The sequence below is a fragment of the Melozone crissalis genome, unplaced genomic scaffold (genome assembly GCF_028551555.1).
Source record: "Melozone crissalis strain CALT ecotype California unplaced genomic scaffold, PUWL_Pcris_2 ptg000034l_1, whole genome shotgun sequence".
NCBI classification, from domain to species: Eukaryota; Metazoa; Chordata; class Aves; order Passeriformes; family Passerellidae; genus Melozone; species Melozone crissalis.
This window is the reverse complement of record NW_026535812.1, coordinates 1936689-1958788: the sequence shown is the minus strand read 5'-3', so window position 1 is coordinate 1958788 and position 22100 is coordinate 1936689. Positions and strand designations below refer to the sequence as shown.

Sequence of the window (22100 nt, the reverse complement as noted above, 5' to 3'; positions counted from 1 at the left end):
TGCCCACCTTGGGTCTGCACTGCTCCTGGGAGATGAGAGCCAGGCAGGGAATGGGAGAGCAGCCACAGGGCAGGGACATGGTCAATGTGGGAAACACCAACTCCACAGCACAGAGAGCTCCCTGCAGGCCACCCTCACACTGCGTTGGGTGGGATTTGTAGAGGGACCGGAGCCCAGAGAACATCACCTCCACCAGCATTGCTAAGGACCAGCTCAGCCTCATCCCTGCATCAGCTGCCCTGCCCCTGCCCCTCTGACATCTGGGGGCTGTGACAGCACTTCCAGCAGCCTGGAGTTCTCACCCAGGCTGGCCTGGCTCTCCATCCCCATGTCTCTCCACTCTACCTAACCCTGCTTCCCCTGGGAAGCAAGGCACAGATGGCTCACAGCAGCCTGGGGGGAATGTGCAGGGGGAAAAGGGGAGTAGGAAAAATAGCAGCAAGAGCTCAACTTATTTTATTGGTGTTAAATGCCTTTCAGATGTACTTAAAGGTTCCTGAAGGCCGAGGAGTCCAGTCACATTGCAACTAGGCTGCAGGTTCTCATTTGCTTTTAAGCCAGGCTTCAAAAGGAAAAAGGATTTGGGGTCGGATAATTCTTTTATTCTTTTTTTTTTTTTTTTATCCTTCCTTTGTTTGAAGCCACCACTTCAAAAGCAGCATCTGCAGCTTGGCTGCAGGCTCTGGGTGCCAGAGGAGCTGCCCATCTCCTGCTGGGCACAGAGGAGCCCTGCCACTGGCCCTGGGCTCAGTCCATTGCCTGGAGGGCATCCTGAGAGCAGAGCCCAAACACTCTGTGCTGCTCTGGCTGGAGCTTGGTGCTGCCACTGGGGGAAGGATTGTCCAGGTGCCTGTGGCTTCCTAAAGCTCCACTTTTCTCCAGCTCTCAGGAAGCTGGGATGGGAAGGAAGGATCATTGCTTGACCCTGTGACTGCAGGATGTGACAGAGCTGCTCCCAGCACTAATATCTCTTCACTTCCCTGAGGCTTTCCTCTCTGCATCCCACACTTTGGTCCTTCCGACACCTTTTCAGGAAATAATTGACTTGTATAAAGAAAAGGTTTTTGGGATGAGGAGGGTATAGCAGCTTTTAGCTGTGTGCAAGTCAGATCATCACTTCCTTGGTCCTTTCATGCCCCAGTACAGCCCAAGGTGTTTTTGGAGGCTTTGGATATTTTTGAAGCACTAGACATTAAGGTAATAACAGAAAATGCCTCTCCTCTTTGCCCCTCTGTTCTTCTGTGAGACCTCTCGAATCAGGTCCCAGTTCAGAAGAGTAAAATCCCTGCCAGTGTTGCAGGCTGAGCAAGGTCTGGGGTCAGGAATTGCACCCCTCTTTGCACCAAATCTTACACTGCAAAAAGAGCCCTGCAGGTCAGTGGGTGCTGTTTGGGAAATCAGCACAGAATCTGGGCAGGAGCTTCAGAACAGACCACGGTGGGGCTGAGGGAGAAGTGTTCCATGGCTCTGGATCTGCTCTTGTTACCTCTGAACATCTGCAGGTGTGCAGACGTGGGTAACGTGGGCTGAACGTGCAAATCACAAGTTGGATTTGTTCTTCACAGGCACAGAGGAAGGATGGGAAGGTTTTATCCTCTGTTCTGGAGAAATGTAGCCCATTTTGGCCGGAGTGCTGCTGTGTCCTGTGGGCTCTAAAGGCCTGGCCATGGCCAGAACTGGCAGCACTCAGGTGTCTCTGGGCCCTCGTTGCAGGGCTGTCTCATGCATTGGAGCTGAGTGCTTGCCCATATACAGGTACTTTGTCCTCCCTGTGTTTGTGCTTCAGAAAGTTTATAATTGTTCTAAAGCTGTGTTTAGGTGCTGTGAAGGGTAACTTTGCTCTCCTGAAGTGCAGAGGGAGAGAGTTGGTGACTTCTTGTTATCCTCAAGCCTCCTGTGTGTCTGTGATTCTCTGCCTGGAAAGCATGTTAATAAACTACATGGCAGGAGCCTTTTTTTTTCCTTTGTTAAAAGCCTTTCACACTGAATGTTTTCTAAATTGGCTGGGGGGTGGCAAGGAATCCAGTTAGTGCTTAATCCCCCAGCCCATCCTCTCAGCAAATGGCTTGTGAAAGTCATTAATTTCACTGTAATTGATTTAAACGTTGCTCAGGAGGAGGAAAAATTAAGGAAACCAATGCCACTCTGAATAGAGAATTATGTGTTCTCAATTTTCTGTCAAATTATCTCCCCACGTGCCTGTTGTGTGCTGGTTGCTGAGCAAACACTGTGCCAGGGAGTCACACAGCAAATCCCAGCTCACAGAACCTGAGATGAGCTCCAGCACCAGAGCAGGAGGCAGGAGAGCCTGCAAAGGGCTTGGGTGGCTCCACCACCAAAACATGGGCACATGAGGCTTTGGGAAGTGGCCATGAAACAGCACAGAGCTGGAGCTGCTGACAGCCTCCTTGAAATGGCACTGCTTGTGGTGGAACTGGGCTTTTTATGAGGCAGCCACCTGTTCCCCTTGCATTAGTCATTGCTACTACTGGATCCCCAGCTGTAAAGTAGTTTTAATTAAAATTATTTATTGCTCAGTAAGATTTCTCCCCTATTTTGGGTGTATCTTAGAAGATAACATTTTTTCCTTATCACTTCATCACTGGGCTTACACTTCAAAGGACTGTATCTGTGGATGTCACTGTGATCAGAATAGAGGATGTGGATTTTAGCTGAGCAGTGACGTACAATCGATGTATTTTTAAGCTGAGCTTAGCTTTATTTTGCATTTTTATTTATACCTCTGACAACTGAATGAGTGTCCTGGCTCCAAGCCATATCTCTCAATAATAATGATCTTTTCTTCAGATTCTTGGGAAGTGGCTTCTCCACCATATTGTGCATGTTCTCTTGACATCTTAATGCAGTTTCTAGGTCAGTGAGCTAAGAAAAGACTTTAGGTGCCACTAAAGCCTCCTTAAAGGAGAACCAGCCACAGGCTGGCCAGCTTATGGCACTTAGAGAAATCAATTATTGTCATGTACTCCTTCACGCTGTGCCAGATCAGTTAAAGCTGGAGCAGTGTGATCAGGTTTCACTCCAACTGCAGGACTTCCCATGCTCCTCCCCTCAGACCACCTGTGTGAATGGATGTTGCTCTTGGACCCATCAGGTGTTCAGGTCTGTCTGGGAAGCTGAGGGACTCCCTGCAGGTCTCACCTGACACCCACTTGGGCAGGGGTAACTCAGTGTTTCAGGCTCCTGGGAAGGCTGAGGGGTGACAGCAGGAGCACTGGGAAGTGAAGATGTCTCAGTGTGCAGGTGGAGGTCAGCCTGGAGAAACTGCTTCACTGTCTCTGGGGGAGTTCACCTGGGAGGAGCTGCCAGGGAGGGAGGGGTGTGTGTGTCCCCAGGAGCTCTTCTCCCCAGTGCACTGCTGGAGCTGTGTGCCCAAGGGAGGCAGGACAGCTGCAGTACCCCCTGCTTGTGTTGTTGGATCCTCAGCCCCTCCAAACTGGGGCTGCCATTCCCCTGTGTGGATACTGCATGGATGAAAAAAACCTGGAAGCTCACATCAGCAAACTAATCCATGAGCACCCCGAGATGTTTGAAAGACTCTGTTCTTTAATATGCTTCAAGTGCCCCAAAGAGAAGGTGCAGGATCAGGGCTGGGAGGGTTCTGGTAGCCCCAAGCCCTCTCTCTCCTGCCCTGTGTGGAGCAGTAGTCCATGGGCTGGGTGGAACAGTGAGAAACTGAGCTCTGGCCAAGCAAAACACAGAGAAAATTTTTGGTGTGGTTCCTCTTCCTGCTCCCTTATCCTTGTTTTTCTCAGTTCACCTCTGCAGCCTGTGCCAAAGGACTGCTGCTGCCAATGGGACAGGCTGGGGTCCTTCTCTGGGGAAAGGGAGTGGAGCCTGGTGTCTTGCACCTGCAAAAATTAATATTTATCCTTTCTGCCAGGAGATGAGGCTGAACACTCGACACCTGCCAGATTGAACAGAGCAGTGCTGGTGGTGGATGGTCACCTGCTTGTCTTCAGAGGAGGCTGTGGGGCCAGGCCCCACTCCTGGGGCAGTGGGACACTGCACTGTCCTGCAGGAGACAAAGCCACCTTGTGAGAGTGACAGGCTGCCAGTGCACCCTCTGGCATACAGAAACTGAGGTGCACAAGCACTTTTTTTCCCCCCCATGCTCTCAGGAGTTGAAACTGAGCTCAGGCGCCATTGCTGGCTGCACTCACTGCCCCAGGGCAGTGGCAGCATCCCAGAGGAGCTGCAGGGCCATGGACACGGGGGTGTGGCTGGTGATGGGCACTGTGGCTGGTGACAGTGGCATGGGCAGGAGGACAGAAGGCAGCTCTCTGCAGCACAGGGCCTTGGAGATGCTTTTTTAAGCCAAAATCTGTGTCTTGCCTCTCCCAGTGCCTGCCATGGGCTCTAGCAGGGTATCAGCAGCTTTGTGTCCTTGCTGGTGGCTGTCCTCTGAGCCTGGGGGGGGGGTGACCCACAGCACCTCAGGGGTGCTTCGTGCAGGCAGAGCTGTGTTCCTGTTTTCCAGAATATTTCCCTCTGCTCCAAACATCTGCTCAGTGCAACCAGGGCTGTGTGTGGGAAAGGCACACGGTGGGATGCTCTGGCTGCCCTCAGTGCTGTGGGAAGCCCCACATTTCAGGACTCAGCTGTGCCCCAGGTCCCAGTTTGTGCAGTGGGAGGTGACAGTGCCCATGGCCACAGCTGGATGAGCAGAATGAGCTGCCATGGGCTGTGCCAGGAGCTGATGGCCTGGGCAGACTACAAGATTGGTTTGTGAGTGTCACTGTGTCATGTTGGTGATTGCTGTGCCTGGGGAAGGGGAGGTCACAGCCCCTTTCCTATCTGCATCCCTGCTTTTTGTGTGAGTGCTCTTGTTTCATAAGGTCTGGAGCTACAGCCTGTGCTGGCATGCACTGTGCTCTTACCTGGTGTCTTTTCAGCCACTATTCAGCCGTGGTTATTGAAACCCTGAGGTGAAAAACGAGCTGCTCCTTTGTTAGCCTGTCCCTGTGCTTTGTTGCAGTGCTGAGGTGGTTGCACTGTTCTGTGTGAAGGGGCAGTGTGTGTGTGTGATGTAGCGGGACAGAGCCTCCATCTCCTGGTGGCACAGGCACATGGCAGCCGGCTCTGCCTGCAGGAGCTGTCCAGGACAGGGACCCAGAGCTGGCCCAGGAGGCTGAGGGAGGATTTGGGATGTGGGGGGTCCTGCCAGGCTCAGCCCCTCCATCACAGGTTTATCCTCAGTCCCCTTGGGCTGCCAGGCCAGGGAAGCAGGCTCTGCTTGGGTTCTCTCTCCAAAACTTAGAAATTTTTGTCCTCATCCTGAAGAAGATTCTCACAAGGTTATGTTAGTGCACACCTGCCCAAAAGAAGCCTCAGCATCATCCAGCATATTTTTCCAAGGTTTACTGGAAGTGAGGAGCTACCACACAGGCAGTTTCAGGAGAGGGTAGCTCAGGGATTTTCTCTGATACAGCTTCTGGTACTGGGCTCAGCAGGTTCACACTCTCCCAAGAGTACAGAACTGAATCTGGAGTCCCCCAGAATGCCACATTCAAAGTATTTTTCACAAGTAGTAAAGAAAGTTCTCAGCTTTGCAGCTGCAGCTGGAGGCCCAGGGATTTCTCCTTTCAAGATTTGCCCCTTCTGTCACTTTTCTCCCCTCTGGGCTCCTTGTGAGTGTCAAGTATCTGGAACGAAGGGAGACTTCATGCAGACATTCAGTTTCTGTTTAGTAATTGATTTTAAAAGATTTACAAAGGAATTGCAAATGGATCTGAGCAAAGACAGAAAATGACCACAAAAGAGAAAAGAACAAGACAGGGTGAGGTGGAGCTGTGCCAGCAGCCCTGCAGGGCCTGCCAGGCTGTTATTCACCCCTCAGTGCACTGCCAGCCCTTGCCCATGGCAGCTGGGGACACTGGCCCATGGCTGATGGGCCAGGGGGACACTGCTGTGCTGCTCAGGCTGTGGCCCTGCTCTCTGCTGGCTCTGTGGTTTAATTTAAGGTGGCAGAGCCACCTCCAGAGTCCTGCAAAGAGCCAGCTGCACGTGCAGGGCCTGTGAGCTCCTGGCACAGCGTGCCTTGGCCCAGGCCTGCCTGCAGTTCCTGAAGCTCACAGAGAGCCAGCATTTCCCTGTGTCAAGTGCTCTCACATTTGAATTGTGCAAGTCTTCTCTCAGGACTATTCTGCTTTCCAATGATACCAGCTGGGAAGGTTCTGTGTGCAGGGCCTCACTGAGTATCCCCCAGGAAGCTGGAGGTGCAGTGTGGGGGACACCTGTGTCTGCAGGACAGTGGCAGGGAACCTTCCAGAAGGGGCATGGTGGTGGCACTGATGGCACACATGCACCATGTCAGGGCCCAGGTCACAGCTGGTGGACAGCCCGAGGTGTCCTTGTGGCTGAGCGGGATGGTGCCCTCAGGTTTTCCCCCGAAGCCTGAGCTCAGACACAGCCCGAGGCACTGCAGCTGCCCCTGAGCTCCTGCCCCTCAGGAGGAGGAGCAGGGGAACGAGGGGCACTGAGGGGAAATGGCTGGGGAAGGAGGGACACTGAGGGGGAAATGGCTGGGGAAGGAGGTGCAGTGAGAGGGAAATGGCTGGGGAAGGAGGGACACTGAGGGGGAAATGGCTGGGGAAGGAGGTGCAGTGAGAGGGAAATGGCTGGGGAAGGAGGGACACTGAGGGGGAAATGGCTGGGGAAGGAGGTGCAGTGAGAGGGAAATGGCTGGGGAAGGAGGGACACTGAGGGGGAAATGGCTGGGGAAGGAGGTGCAGTGAGAGGGAAATGGCTGGGGAAGGAGCGGCACTGAGGGGGAAATGGCTTTTCCCAGTCCATTCCCCAGGGGGATGTGCTGCCTCTCAGAGCACAGCCAGCTCCTTGAGCCCAGGGGAGGGGGGGCTCACCCCATGCCCCTGAGCAGCCTGTGCTGACTGTGTCCTGTCCCCCCCTGTGCTGACCCTGTCCTGTCCCCACAGGTGTCCCTCAGCCAGGAGTGCACCCGCGCCATCATGAAGCTGATGTACTGCCCGCACTGCCGCGGCATGGCCAGCGTGAGGCCCTGCAACAACTACTGCCTGAACGTCGTCAAGGGCTGCCTGGCCAACCAGGCCGACCTCAGCACCGAGTGGAAGTACCTGATGGGTGAGATGGCCGCTCCCTGCTAAGCTGCCCCTCATCACCCCTGGCTCCCCGAGGCTGTGTTGGGCGAGCAGAGAGGGCGGTGGGAGGCTCAGGGATGTTGTTTGCACTGGTGAAGCTCTCAGAGCTCCTTATGGCCACACAGAATTGCCCAGCAAGCTCCTCTCTTTGTCCCACTGAGCCCTGAGGGGGCCTTGCTGCTTGTCTGGGCTCAGGGAGGGCAGCACCAGAGGACATGGCCTTGGCCTTGGCCTTGTTTTGCCTTGCCTTGGCAGCAAAGCTGCCAGCTCAGCCCCAGCTGGAGCCCCCAGGCTGGCTCGGGGTTGGCATTAAGGACAAAACCCCACAAAGTCAAGGAGTGCCACCTGCCTCTCGAGGGACACTGCAGCATGGATGGGGAGGCAGCAGGCACTTCTGGAGAGGTGCCCAGGCCAGCTGTGCCACCGCTAACTGAAATGCTCTGTGGGAGCAACTGGGAGCCTGCTGCAAAGGAGGGGAGGAATTGTCCCTTCCCCAGGGCTTTGGTGGCCCTTTGGCCTTTCTGACCAGAGCCAGCCAACTGTTCCTGTCACTCTCTCCTGGCAAGATGACAGCCTCTCCTGAAACACCGCTGTACAGCTTTCCTTGATTGACAGGGAAGCAGCTCCATGTGCATTTTGCATTTATTCTGGTTTCCTCTTCCCAAGAGACACTGTCAAGGGGTGACAGCTAGGAGGAAATTGGAGCTTCTTTCAAATTGTAGTTTTACATTTCAGTGTCAGAGGTCACAGACTGATCAAGAATGGGAGCAAATTATGGAGTCAGAGGCAGCAGTTCACTGGTGGTGTCCTTCCTTCACCCTTCTCCAGGCCCTTCTGTGTAGCCAGAGATGATTTTGTTACACTAAAAACAGAGTTTCTCTTTCAGTTTGACAAATTAGGGCAGGTCAAATTAAGGGAGATTTTTATAGTAAGTGGTTCAGATATAATTTTTCACTGTTTAGGGCTGCAACCTTTGATTTAAATGTTTGTATCTCAAGATTAGTGCCTCTTCAAGGCACTATTTGTCTGAAATATACAGTCACAAAGATGACACCACAACCCCTGAGTGGCAGCAAAGTTAAACTGCAAGCTTTTCAGTGTTACAGGAGATTTTATTTACCAGAATACAAAAAGTTACCAAAATTTACCCCCTTATATTGAGAGCATATCGGCTGTCCCTCCTTCAGACCCAGCTGGAGTGTTGAGAATTGTCTTTGGGGGTAGGCACAGGTTGGTAATTCTTTGTAAGCTGTGGGAAATGGATTTACAGAAAATTCTATACAGTAATCCAACCATCCAAAATCCAGCAGTATCCAAGCACAGTCCCAAAGCAGCCATGCAAGCAGGAGCCTCCAGGGCAGGTGGGAGTGCTGGGACAGCAGAGCTTTCTAGAGGAGCTGAGGCAGCCCTCAGTCACTCCCTGTGCTGTTTACCAGTTAATACTGGTCTGCTTGTGTACCTGTATAGCCTGATGTCTCCCTGGCTGCTGTCCTTCCAGAGGTGAAGGTGACAACAATTACTGCTTTTCTCCCTCCTTCCCTGCCACAGAAGATATTTCCCACATCCACTGTCCCTGGCACCTTATTGACCCCAGTTCTCCCACTTTCTCCTGGCTGCAGTGCTTTGCTGAAGACATGCACTGAGTTAGGAGGGTGAGGGCCAAGTATTGGTGTTTCTTAATAATTCTGCACCAGTTTTCTGCTTTTCCTTTCCTTTTTGTCCCCCAGGGAAATGCTGGTTACTTTGGGTGAACACTACCCAAAGTGTATTTACCATTTGCAGGAGGTTCCTTTGCCACAGAAGAGTGGCTTTGCCTACCTAAAGTAGGGAAAACAAAAATTAGGGAAAACAAGAGTGCACCTGGGCAGTGGTGAACATGGAGAGCTGTCTCCCAGCAAGGAGAGCTGCCAAGGGCCCAGCAGCTTGTCCCACTCAGGATGAGCTATCTGTGCCTTGCTGTGCCCAGAGTGGTGGTGAGAGCTGTGCCTGCCTTGCTCTGCAGATTCCCTCATGGGGGTGGCCGATCGCATCGACGGGCCCTACAACGTGGACACCGTCATAGGCACCATCCACATGAGGATTGCTGAAGCCATCTCCAACCTGCAGGAGAACAAGGATTCCATCACAAGCAAGGTAGGAGAGTGTGCCTGGGCCTGCCTGAGAATACATCATGTGCCACTGCCAGGACCAGGTGCTCTTCTGTGCTCACTCTTCAGCTGAACTGGTGTTGCCGGGCTTGCAAGGGTTGCAGGGTGAAGAGAGAGGCGAGAATCTTGACCTCATATTCAGAAGGTTTGATTTATTATTTTATTATATATATTACATTATTACTATACTAAAAGGAATAGAGAGAAAGGTTCTCAGAATGCTAGCAAGCTAAGAATAGAAAAGGAATGAATAAACAAAGGAGCTCTCTCTGATTCTGTCCCAGAGAGATCTCGGCCTGTGATTGGCCCTTAATTGTACACATCCAACATGGGCCAATCACAGATGCACCTGTTGCATTCCACAGCAGCAGACAACCATTGTCTACATTCCTTTTCTGGGGCCTCAGCTTCCCAGAAGGAAAAAATCCCAAAGAAAGGATTTTTCACAAAAGATGTCTGTGACAAACTGGGAGAGAGGAAGAGTGAGAGAGAGCAAATGCCCACTCTTTTAATGATAAATTACCTTGGTTTCTTACCACCCATCTGACACAGGCAGAGTTGTTTTCTCCACCTTTGCAGGTGCTCCCTGCCATATCCAGGCAGCCTCCTTTGGCCACAGGCACAGGAGGTGGGACTGCACACAGTGATGGGGGTGCATGTGCCATTTGCAGTCAGGGCCCTCTGTGCTGAAGCTTTGAGCTGTTTTGGCTGAGCTGAGGCATTTACACAAGTGCACAGTCCCCAGTGACAGGAGGCAGCTGCTCTAACCTGCCTCCAGGGGATCTCCTGCAGGGGGAACACTGGGCTATCAGGTGGTGCCAGGGGACAGAGCTGCAATCTGGCAGTCCATCTGGAGAGTACAAACCAGGCTCTCCTGAGGCTCACCTGTCTCCCAAGAAGTATCATGAAGGTCTCTTCTGTTGGTCTTCTATGTTTAATATATTTATCCACTTAACCACAGTCACCTCTGTAGCTGCAGGTGAGGGAAGCCTGGGGAACAAAAGCAGCCCTCCAGGGCTCCTGCCTTCTGCCCTGACACTCCTCAGGTCCTGCAGCTATCCCACAGTCAGGGCAGAGATGCAGATGAAAGAAGTGGGACAGGTTCTAACTGGGTTTTGGATAAGGGTAGGGCCAGAAGTGCTGCTTGGCAAACAGGAATTCACTGGCACACATCAAACACACTAACAGCTGAGTGCATCCAAGTGCTGGGTTAGGTTTCTTTTCTGACATGAAAGGCAATGTTCTTTCTTCCCTCATTAGGTGAGACTGAGGCTTTCCACATAAAAGCAAATCCATGGTGTGGGAAAACATAGCATCATCTGCAGAGAAAGGTGTTTCCAAGGGGAATACAGTAAATCTGGTGACATGAAAGGGGCTAAGCAGTCTAACTGGTGTTTGGTTGGAGCAACCAAACAGGATTGATAAGCTCCTCAGTATGACCTGGGGAGCAGGAGCAGTCTGCTGGTGGCACAGGTAGCAGAGGGCAGCAGCTGCCAAGCTCTGAGCTCTGGTTTTGAGCATGGCAAAGCCATCAGATGGAGGATGGTGTTGTCAGCTGAGTTCAGTCCTGGCCATCTCAGAGGCAGGGCCATGACCCAGGCCAAGGGCACTGCTGTTAAGGTAACCTCCCAGTGTGAGCAGTCAGGAGGCGTCTGGCAGCCACTCTCCCACCATCAGACACTGTCCCTGCAGCCCCTGGGAGTGGCAGGGCACAACCCCAGGTCCCTGCTTTTCCTCACTGGTTCCACCCCAGGTTTCCCATGGCAGTGTCAGACCTCTCCTTCCATAAAGCAATTTATTCACAGCAGAGTAACACAAATAAAGCTTGAGCTGGTGCCTCTTAGGCCAACAAAGGAACTCCTGGGCTTTTATCCCCTCACAGTCCAAGCATGCAGAAGTCTCACCCAGCCCTCTCAGTGCCTGGTCACTGGCTGGTGCCACAGGTCCTGTGCCCTTTATTATGCCAAGGGTGGGCAGCTCACAGCCTCTGGCTCCTGCAGCTGCACCTGCACAGAGTGCCCTCCTCCCCGCAGAATGCTTTCTTGGAGAGGAGCCAGGAGTGGCCCTTGCCCCAGTGCCACCCTGTCACAGGCTGTCCTGGGAGCTGGGTGAAGCTCTAAAGAAGCACTTGTGGTACCAAGCCTTGTGTTCAGGGCAGCATGGAGCCCTCCCTGCTTCCTCACACTTCCCCTTCTCCCTGTGGCTCTCATGGATTTCAGGCAGCAGGAGCTGTCAGAGGCTGCAAATGCATGTTTGCTCTCATTGTTCAGGGACTGTTGGCCCCTCAGTCTGCTGCAGTTGTTTTCTCCAGCAGCAGTTTGCATCTCTCACCTGAAGCATTTGGAGTGGCAAGAGGTTCACCTTGGTTCAACTGTGCTGGAGCTGCCACTGTCCTGGACACCTCCCCAGATTTTATCTCCTGGGAAGGGGCCAGCAAGATAGAGCAGTGAAACCAAGGTTTTGTTTTGGTAGAACCAAGTTGAAAATGCTCTACATGCACTTTTCAGGGTGTGGGTTTTTTTGCACAGAGCTAACAAGACTGATGAACAAACAAAGTGCCTTGGTGCTGAGCTGCTGCAGTCATCAGATGCATCTGGCCAGCAGGACAGGGCACCCAGGAGGGCCTTTGGAGGCTGAGTGTCCCTCAGACAGTGTCTCCCTCACAGCCAGGGGCTCCTGGCCAGGTTAGCACGTGGCTGAGCCAGCGCCTTCAGCAGGTGGCACGAGCTGTGTCAGCAGAGCTCTGCCTGGCCCTGCCTCCTCTGCTTCAAGGGGACACCAGGCAAGGTTTATCAGCAGCTTCTGACAGCAGCCTGGCACCACAACGAGCTTGGAGCCCTCTTTTCAAATCAGGTGGGTTCCTTTGTAAAGGCTGGCCCATCCTGACTCAGACTGACAGTGCCAAGTCCCTCCTGGGCTCTGGTGCTTTGTCCCTCTGAGCTCTCCTGCCACCAGTGGGGCTTGCTGCCCAGCCCTGGTGATCTGCTGATGCAGAGGCTGGGAGAAGCTGGATTTTCCACCCTTCACCTCACCCTAGAGGCCAGGTATGAGGGTTTGGACTTTCCCAGTGCTTCTGCTGCTCTCTGGCCACAAAGCACACCCGGGTAGGTAGTTGGGATGATAGGAGGTACCTGAAGAGAACAGATAAATCAGCTCTGCTGCCTCATTTGCCCATGAAACATCCAACCTGACAGACTGTGGCACATCTGCTGTCCTGGCAGTGCCCTGCTGGAGGCACACTGATTTCCCAAGTGGGGATGTTGATTGCAGGAGCCATGGGGATAGTCCCACATCAGTCTCTTGTCCATCAGTGAAGCTCCCATGCTCTGTAGTCTCGAAGCCCACACCACTGATGCAGAGTGTGAGCAACTCCCATCTTTTTCTTCCCAGGATTTTATTTTCCAGTCATAAGAAGAACAGATAAAATTGCTATAAATAATTTAATATCAATATTGGCGACTCATCCAAAAACATGTGTTACTGCTGAATATTTTGCATGATAGTGGTAACCAAAACCAGTTACAATGTGCTGAAAACACATCTGGCACTAGAAACTAAGCCAGAATCTCTGAGAATCTTGGCAATAGGAAGGATAAATATACTTAAGAAGGAAAAAACCCCATAACTGTGGAGTGTTAAATAATTAAAGGAATGGCATCGAAACATGGGATAGAGAGTTTGGTTTGTTTTTCAGGTATTCCAAGGCTGTGGAAATCCCAAAATCAGCACAAAAGGCTCCAGCAGTGAGGACAAGAAGAGACGGGGCAAGGTGACATTGGAGGCCAAGTCCTCTGCCCAGGCCCTGGAGATGCTGGTGGGTTTGAGCTGGAGCTGCTCTGGGTCCTGCAGGCTGGGTCACACTGTGCTGGGGCTGGAGAAGATCAGATCATCAGGGGCTGCTGTAACCCAGCACACCTGCTCTTCTTGCCTCTGCAGGGTTGGGAATAATAACCAATAGATAACCAATTTGCTGATAAGCAATTTCCCAGGGATTTGGTGCCAGACTTACCTGAAGAGGCTCCTAGTCTGATGGTCTTCTCCTGGTTGGTCTTGTGGTACTGGAGCAGTGCTTGGCATGTAACCTTTAGCCTTGGGCACTTGGGTTGTTGATTGGTCTTTAGGGGAAGGTTGATGGTACAACCTATTTTGCATGAAAACAGATTTTGTGACAGTAAAACAAAAAATACGCAGAATCCTTGTACTTTCCTCTGCCCTGGGGCACCCCAGACTTCCTGTGGCCCTGAGCATCCCCTTTGCTTACAGGTTTTAGATGCCAAAGGGAATCTGACAGCTCTCAAGACATACTGGATCACCCTGCCCAGCAGCCTGTGCAGCAAAAAAGTAATGGCCAGCTCAGCTTCAGATGACAAATGTTGGAATGGGATGACCAAGGGCAGGTATGGAGTGGCTCACAGTGCCACAGTGCTCATCCTTGCTGAGAGGAAGGGTTTGAAAAGGCACTTACCCATCATCACAGCCAGCCCTGCTTGTTCAGAGTGAGCAGTCTGTGCCTGTCCATAGAAAGGCTGCATTGCAGGAAATCTCGTACCTGGGAATGGCAAGCCTGGTGTGGTTTTGCTGTGTGTTGAGGGTTAAGCACTGTAATGCACTCAGCATGAAATAACTGTGCAGTTTTCTACTAAGGAAGCAGTTCTGCAATTCCACATGCACTCAGAAGGCAGCAGGGCTGGATTTCCCACACAAGCTGCAGAGAATTGCACACACATCCCTCTCTCCATACCTGCTCTGAGAGGGGACACCTGGGTGACATTAAACAGCTGCAGAAACAGTTCCTACCCCAGCCAAGGTCAAAGGATGGCTGAGGGGACATTGGCAGCTGCTGGACCTTTCTCCTCTTGTCTCTGCAGTCCTCTTGGGCTTGGCTTTGCCAGCCTGAAGTCAACACTTTCAGTTCTTCCATATTTCACATTGTTGCCAGCAGTGTCCCAGATGTGCAGGAGCAGGAGGACCAGGGCACTGTGGAAGGCAGCAGTGCAGCTCTGGTTGACAGCTCCCAGCTAATTAGGCTTCCCTGGGAGCCAGTCTGGTCAAACTGGGCTGGGGCCATTCAGTGGTCCCAGGGGCTCAGTCTCCACAGGGTTTAACCAAGCAGGAATTAAAATGCTCCTCAGCCTCCCATCTGAACAGAGATTTTCCATAGGGGAGTGTCACTGTGGGCCCATTGGTACCAGCCTGAGAGCAAGCCCTGTGCCTTTCCTGCAGGAAATCCCTCCCCATGCTGGGACAGGGGTGCTGCAAAGCCACCCAGCCACCTCCTGCAAGCTGAGACCCCTCTGCTGGGCTCTGGCCATCCAGAGAGCTGGGCTGCCCAGCAAACACCAGCTGCAGGGGCTGTTCCAGAAGTGGCACTGGCTGCAGCCTCTCTGGGGCTCAAAGAGCCTGGGTTATCCCTGGTGTCTGTAGGGAGAGCTGAGCTGAGCTGAGCTGGGGGCAGACATCTAAACCTTCTGCCTTCCTTCCCAGTTACCTGCCCGAGGTGATGGGGGATGGCCTGGCTAACCAGATTAACAACCCAGAGGTGGAGGTGGACATCACCAAGCCGGACATGACCATCCGCCAGCAAATCATGCAGCTCAAGATCATGACAAACCGCCTGGGCAACGCCAACATCGGCAACGATGTGGATTTCCAGGACACCAGTGAGTGCAGCACAACCACAGGGGTTCAAGGGGGGGTCAAGGGGGGCAAGCAGTCCTGCAGCCTGCAAGGTGTCCCTGCAGCCTGCACAGTGTCCCTGCAGATGGGGGCAGGGAGGGTCTGTCTTTTGGTGTGGCTTTTGGCTTGGGGCTGCTCAGGGGCTGCTTGAGTGCAGATAATTTGTGGGGTTGCTGGAGGCTGTGCTGCTCCCAGTGCCTCACTGAAACCTGCAGGGCTGTCCCCAGTGCCAGCCCTGCTGACAGGGCCATTGCTCTGTCTGCTCCAGAGTTTGCAGCTGCTGCAGCAACAGTGACTAAAGCCAGCAGGAGGTCAGATATGGGCTTGTATCCCATATCTGTGTGCACTGTGTGCAGTGTGTGTGTGTGCAGTGTGTGTGCACTGTGTGCACTGTGTGCAGTGTGTGTGTGTGCACTGTGTGTGCACTGTGTGCAGTGTGTGTGTGCAGTGTGTGTGTGCAGTGTGTGTGCACTGTGTGCAGTGTGTGTGTGTGCAGTGTGTGTGTGTGCACTGTGTGTGCACTGTGTGCAGTGTGTGTGTGTGCAGTGTGTGTGCACTGTGTGTGTGTGCACTGTGTGCAGTGTGTGTGTGTGCACTGTGTGTGCACTGTGTGCAGTGTGTGTGTGCACTGTGTGTGCACTGTGTGCAGTGTGTGTGTGTGCAGTGTGTGTGTGCAGTGTGTGTGTGTGCACTGTGTGCACTGTGTGCAGTGTGTGTGTGCACTGTGTGTGCACTGTGTGCAGTGTGTGTGTGTGCAGTGTGTGTGTGCAGTGTGTGTGTGTGCAGTGTGTGTGCACTGTGTGCAGTGTGTGTGTGTGCACTGTGTGCAGTGTGTGTGTGCAGTGTGTGTGTGTGCACTGTGTGCACTGTGTGCAGTGTGTGTGTGTGCACTGTGTGTGCACTGTGTGCAGTGTGTGTGTGTGCAGTGTGTGTGCACTGTGTGTGTGTGCACTGTGTGCAGTGTGTGTGTGTGCACTGTGTGCAGTGTGTGTGCACTGTGTGCATTGTGTGTGTGCAGTGTGTGTGTGTGCACTGTGTGTGCACTGTGTGCAGTGTGTGTGTGTGCACTGTGTGCAGTGTGTGCAGTGTGTGTGTGTGCACTGTGTGTGCACTGTGTGCAGTGTGTGTGTGTGCAGTGTGTGTGTGCAGTGTGTGTGTGTGCAGTGTGTGTGCACTGTGTGCAGTGTGTGTGTGCACTGTGTGTGTGCAGTGTGTGTGCACTGTGTGCAGTGTGTGTGCACTGTGTGCAGTGTGTGTGTGCAGTGTGTGTGTGTGCACTGTGTGTGCACTGTGTGCAGTGTGTGTGTGTGCACTGTGTGTGTGTGCACTGTGTGCAGTGTGTGTGTGTGCAGTGTGTGTGTGTGCACTGTGTGTGCAGTGTGTGCAGTGTGTGTGTGTGCAGTGTGTGTGTGTGCACTGTGTGTGCACTGTGTGCAGTGTGTGTGCAGTGTGTGTGTGTGCACTGTGTGCAGTGTGTGTGTGTGCACTGTGTGTGTGCAGTGTGCAGTGTGTGTGTGTGCAGTGTGTGTGTGTGCACTGTGTGCAGTGTGTGTGCACTGTGTGTGCACTGTGTGCAGTGTGTGTGTGTGCACTGTGTGTGCACTGTGTGTGCACTGTGTGCAGTGTGTGTGCAGTGTGTGTGCACTGTGTGTGCACTGTGTGTGCACTGTGTGCAGTGTGTGTGTGTGCAGTGTGTGTGTGTGCAGTGTGTGTGCACTGTGTGCAGTGTGTGCTCACCCCACGCTGTCTCTGCACAGGTGACGACATGAGCGGCTCCGGGAGCGGGGACAGCTGTCCTGATGACGTCTGTGGCAAAAGACTCTCTAAGAGCCCCAGCACCAGGCAGCCAGAAACACACGCCATTCCTAAGCAGTCCGGACACGGCGTCCATGGGGCCAGCAGCCGATCTTTGCCTTCTGCCTCCCTCCTCCTCCTCCTCCTCTGGGTGGCTGCCGTGGCCCCGCAGCACTTGTGGCGGTAACTCGCTGGCACAGCCAGGACACAGACTGCGGCTGAGGGCTTCACTTTGCCAAAACCAACCAACCAACAACCAACCAACCAAAGGACGTATTTAATTCACCTTGGCAAAAAAAAAAAAAAAAAAAAAGGGAAAAAAAAAAGGAGGAGAAAAAGGTTTTCAGAAGGTTTCAGTTGTTTGCTATTTCTGGCAGTGCTCGAGCTGTTTTCTTCTTTCTAGGTCTTTCCCCAATGCTGGGCCCTTCTTTCCATACCTCATTGTTTTACTTTTGTTATTGCCACAAACTGGCTCTTGGGGCTGGAGCCAGCCTCTGCAGAGGGCTCCGGGGAGCCGGGCCGAGCCCTCACGGGCAGCTGTGCTGCTGCTCAGTGGAATATGCAATTGCCCCGCCCCTGTCCCGCCGGGATCCTCGGCACGGCCCGTGCTGCCTCAGGGGCTCGTTGGGCTCTTCCTCTGTGCTTCCTAGCTGGGCAGAGATGGCCCTTCACCTCCGGTGGGGTACACAGGAGCGTGAGCAGCTTTGGTGGGTTGAACTGAACGAGTTTGGCAGCGGCTGTTGGACCCAAAAATGCAGAACTCGCTTTTCTTTGGAAAGGTCACAAGTGGGTTTCTTGACTAGAGCTCGTAGCTGAGGACAATTTGAAATGTAGGTTTCCTACATCTACGTGACTGGGAATGAGTGTTAGGGGTTGGGGTTTGGGTACTTTTTCTTTGCATGCTAGTTGGAAAGCCATTTTTTACCCAAGTAACAATGGTCCAATTTGTACCTGCAGTGCAGTACCATTGTAGGTAACAGAGAGATGCAGATGTGCACAGTGGGATTCTCTGTGTGACAGACACTTGTGCTGCCTCCTCCTTCTCTGGCCCCAGCCATAGACAGGAATCCAGGTTTTTTCTTGGTAATGAGAGAGACCAGGGACATTTTACTAACTGGAGCTTTGGGACTGGTTGTGCCCCTTCAAGCAGCTGCCTTAGGGCAGAGAGGGGCTGCTGGGGACCACCATGGGCCCTACCCAGGGCACTGGCTCAGGGGGGAATGTGAGAAAAGGAAACATTTTGTTTGGGATTTCTTTTTACCTTTGGTGTTTGTTTCAGTTGTACTGTAGGTTTTGAATGGATTCCCACTTTCCCTGTTCCTTCCCCATCATCCAGTTCACCTTCCCTAACCCCTTGCAGGCACGGGCTGAGCCAGTGGGTCAGACCCCCCTGGCAGCTCTGTTTGGGCTCAGGGGAGGGCCAGGCTCACCCTTTGCTCCCATCCCACCACTCACAGCCTTTGGGTGATGTGGCAGCTGCCCTAAGCCCAAATTGCTCAGTGGGGTGGGCTCTGGGCCAGGTTTGAGACTGGGGGTGGTGGGTGAAGTTACAAATGTCCTCCTGTAGCTGTAGGAGTGTCTGTGCTTGTTAGGGCTGTGTGTTGGGGCTTGCAGAGGCTGCTGTGCCTGATGGCAGCAGGCCTGGGCTGGAGCCAGAGGTGTAGCAGAGGCTGGTACAGCACAGTCCTGTGACTGCCTGGGCCAGCAGCACTCACAGCTTGGGTTTGAGCTTCACACAGGTTTGTGCTGGGCTGAGAGGGAGGGCACAGCTGGGCTGTCTCCTGCTTTTGCACAGCATCTGAGCATTTCTGCTCTGTCTTGCCGGAGGAGATGTGCCTTTGGGCTGAGCAAACATTTGGGGTTGGGCTTTGGCTGTTTTCTAAGAAAGGGGAAAAAACTCCCCGTTTTTAACATGAACAGTTTCTGAAGTGTGCAATTTAAGGAAAGATGAGGACATGAGCAAGGTAATGCTGAAAGCCAGTTCATTCCCTGCCCTCCCTGGGGCACTGAGGGTGCCTCAGAATAGGCAGAGCTTTTAGGCCAGCTCTGACAGCCTCTCCAAGCCACAGTGACCAATGTCACTGACTGTGCATCCTTTCTGCCTTGGCCTCGCCTCCCTGAAAGGCAAAAATCCCTGACCTGATCTGGTTGGGTGTCAGAAATGAACACTGGGTGCTGGACAATGGCTGAAGGACAGACAGTGCCACTACACCCATCAGAACCCTGCAGAGGATCAATGTAAGCAGTGGTTTTGTCTAGATTTATTTACTCCTAGACATATGCAAATTCACATGATTTTTACTGCTCTAAAGAGTTCCTATCTTTTCTTTTTAACTTTTTAAATCAGAATTGCAAATACAAATTTAACCTTCAGTTCCAACAATCCCCACAACCAATTCTGCAGAAGTTTTACATCCAAAGGGGAAAAAATTAAAGCTGGGGGGGAGGGAGGAAGAATTAAAACATTGTATTCTCTTCAAAACACAGCTGGGTTGGGGTTTTAACACGTGGATGCTGAGGTCAGTGGTTTGCTTTGCAGAATGGGAGCTTGAAAATCACTTCCATTTCTGTGCAATTACTTTTTGCTGTCTGCCTGTTATCCTCAAGAGCTTCTTATGGGCCCCTTCACATCTTAAATGAGAAGCCAGGAATTTACTGATTATCCAGTTAGTATTTTAACAATTTAATAGCCCAAACTAGTGGTTCTGTTACAAGATAAAAACCTGATAGTGCAAATTAATAAGGCAAAACCTTGAAGAAACAGTAAAATCTGTTCTGCAGGGGAAACCCTTCCTGAAGCCTTCACCTCTGGGCTGGGGTTGAGCTCCCACCTCCACATCCCTCGTGGCCCTGAGGGTGGCAGCTGCCACCTTGCACAGGCCAGGGTGAGCCAGGAGAGCAGCCTGGGGTGGGGCAGGGCAGGGGCTCAGCCCCTCTGGGCCCAGCAGTGCTCAGTGGTGGCCCTGTGGGTTCATTTTTACATCTGCCCATGGTCAGCCTGCACTGCTGCTCTTTGCTGCTCCCTGGTTACTCAGTGTTTTGCTCTCCCTTGCCCTGAAGGTGTTTCCCCAGCTGCTGCCATGAAGTGCCCTGGGGTTGTTTGGCTGTGCCACCTTCCCCAGGAGCTGCAATGGCTGAAAGCCCCCAGGATATCAACTCCAAACTAAAGCAAACTGAAACTACTGCTGACTAAACTACCACTGGTGTGGCTGAACAAGCTGAAATCAACCCAGGTCCAGAAAAGTCCCGAGCCTGTGGCTGGGCTGGTGCAGAACCTGGGGCCTTTCAGTGCTTCTAAATGACATTTCCTGGGCTGCTGCCTGCTGGAAAACACTGTGACACCTCCCCATGGCTGCTCTGGGCTGGCTGCATGGGGGCATCTCTGAGCAACTGGGCTGGCTGGGAGAAACATGTGCTCCCATGCTATCAGGATGGAAATATCCATCGTGTTCTGGTGTGAACAGGCTCATACTTGGCAGGTATATGGAGGGGGTAGTGGTGTAGGAAAAAATCTTTACAAAGGCCCAATCCCTGGGAAGGGGAGAACCATAAACGGTGGATTTCCAAGTGTCTCTGTCTTTCAGCCTGCTCTTTGTGCCATAATGTGTATGTTTTAAACGATGGTGAGGGTCTCAAAAGGCTCAAAAGAGCACAGCTACTTCTCATTTACAGATGACAAGCTGCCTGTTGTTTTGTGGTGGGCTTGGTAGGGGCTAAGGTATAGCAGAATATCTAAAGTCCACCTTTGCTTTAAACAGATGCATTTCTATCTGCAGGAGTAAGAATTATTTCACTTATCAGCATAGCTGGACAGTTATCTATTTCTTTCTGTTACCAAGGTACTTGTAACTCTCTTGCACTGTTTATCTAAAGTTGAAATATGTTCTTTGAATCCTTGTATAAATAAAAAGGCTGGAGACAAATCTGGATTTACAGGGCAATTATTTCTTCTCCATTTAAGCCAAGTCTGGCTTTTCTTTCTTTTTCACTTGTTAAGGCACAGATAAAGGGCAGGTCAGGAGCCCTGAGGAAGGAAACCATGTTTAGGCACAGGTTGGGCTGATGGCAGTGTTGGCAGCAGGGATTTTCCTGCATTCCTGCACCACTTAGAGGAGCAGCTGCTGGGTTCTGTGGATGTGTGTTTGTGGGAACAAGGTGAGCCTGGCTTGAGGATCCTAAGTTGTCTCTTTCTCATCTAGAAGCACAGAAAGTCATGGCATAGCAGTGCAAAAATCAGAAATGCCCTTGGTATTGGTCATTACAAGGTGTTGTGGTAATTACAGACCATGGCTTTGCACCAGTGCAGCTGTTGGACAGCTCACAGCAGGCAGAGCAGTGAGGGGGATGTTTGAGCTCCAGCATGTGCCTGAGACTGGACTGGTGCAGCGGAAGGGTTTGTGCTTCAGCTCCATCCACTTCCAGAACAGGGGGAATGCAGCTGTCAAGGTGAGGAGTTGGAAGCTGCTCATGAAATGTCTGAGAGACTTGGTAACTGAAAACTAAAGTGTATCTTTCTGCCTGGAAGCAAATATCAGCTACATTTAATAAACTGACTGATACCCTTGAGTGAGTAGGTATTTCTTTAGGTTCCTCTCCTGCAGATATTTGCACCACATCCACACATTTATATAAATATAACAAGTGCAAAAATATTGGTCTTCTCCTTGGAGGTTTTGTGCACACCAGTTGCCTGCTTTGCCTCCTCCGTGTCTAATTACGATCTGAAATAACAGCCTCTTACAGCTTGGTGTTTACTAAAGGTGTCTGAAAGCATTTCTGCAGTCCATAATGTCCCTGAACACTGCATGTTGGCCAGTTCACTGCTGAGAGCTTGCAGGAGGTGGAGGGTGTGGTACAAGCCCAGCTCCCCCTCGGCTGCAGCCTCACATCACTGCTTCCCCAGGCAGGGAAGCTCCAAGGGCTCCAGGAGAGCCCAGCCCAGCCTGGGAGCTCACCAAGGCAGGGGGACAGGAGACAGCCATGGTGACAGGGCTGCTGGCACTGCACCCTGGCTGCCAGGGCCACCAAAACCAGGAATACCCAGTGAAATCTGGACTGAGGCATCAAACCCTTTCTAACGAGGGGTGAGGCTCTTACCCTGCAGTTCAGCATCTTCTTACAGAGGCAGCAACTGCCTTCACTGCCAGAAGATGGCATTTGTGTTTAACTTATCAGTTACTCTGTGTGGTGACAACTGCCCTGTCCCCACCTCCTCCTCTGCACAGAGACACGGTGCAGGGAGGGCTGGGGGGAAGGGCTCCCCTTGGTGGCATGAATGACCATTCTGAAGTCAGCTGCAGGCAGGCAGCCTAAAAACATCCACAGCCTCGGAGACAGGGAGCTCAGC

General features: G+C 52.3%; 1 protein-coding gene across 1 annotated transcript in view; it reads left to right on the top strand.

Annotated features, from left to right (window-relative positions):
* The window catches only part of GPC1 (glypican 1), a 207412-nt gene extending 188789 nt beyond the window's left edge, over positions 1-18623 (top strand). The window contains exons 4-9 of the mRNA XM_054282771.1: positions 6954-7119; positions 9139-9269; positions 12978-13097; positions 13547-13680; positions 14768-14943; positions 16717-18623. Of these exons, the coding sequence (XP_054138746.1) occupies positions 6954-7119; positions 9139-9269; positions 12978-13097; positions 13547-13680; positions 14768-14943; positions 16717-16940 (951 nt within the window). The 3' untranslated portion in view covers positions 16941-18623. The remainder of the gene's footprint in view (positions 1-6953; positions 7120-9138; positions 9270-12977; positions 13098-13546; positions 13681-14767; positions 14944-16716) is intronic.
* Positions 18624-22100: the final 3477 nt, after the last annotated feature.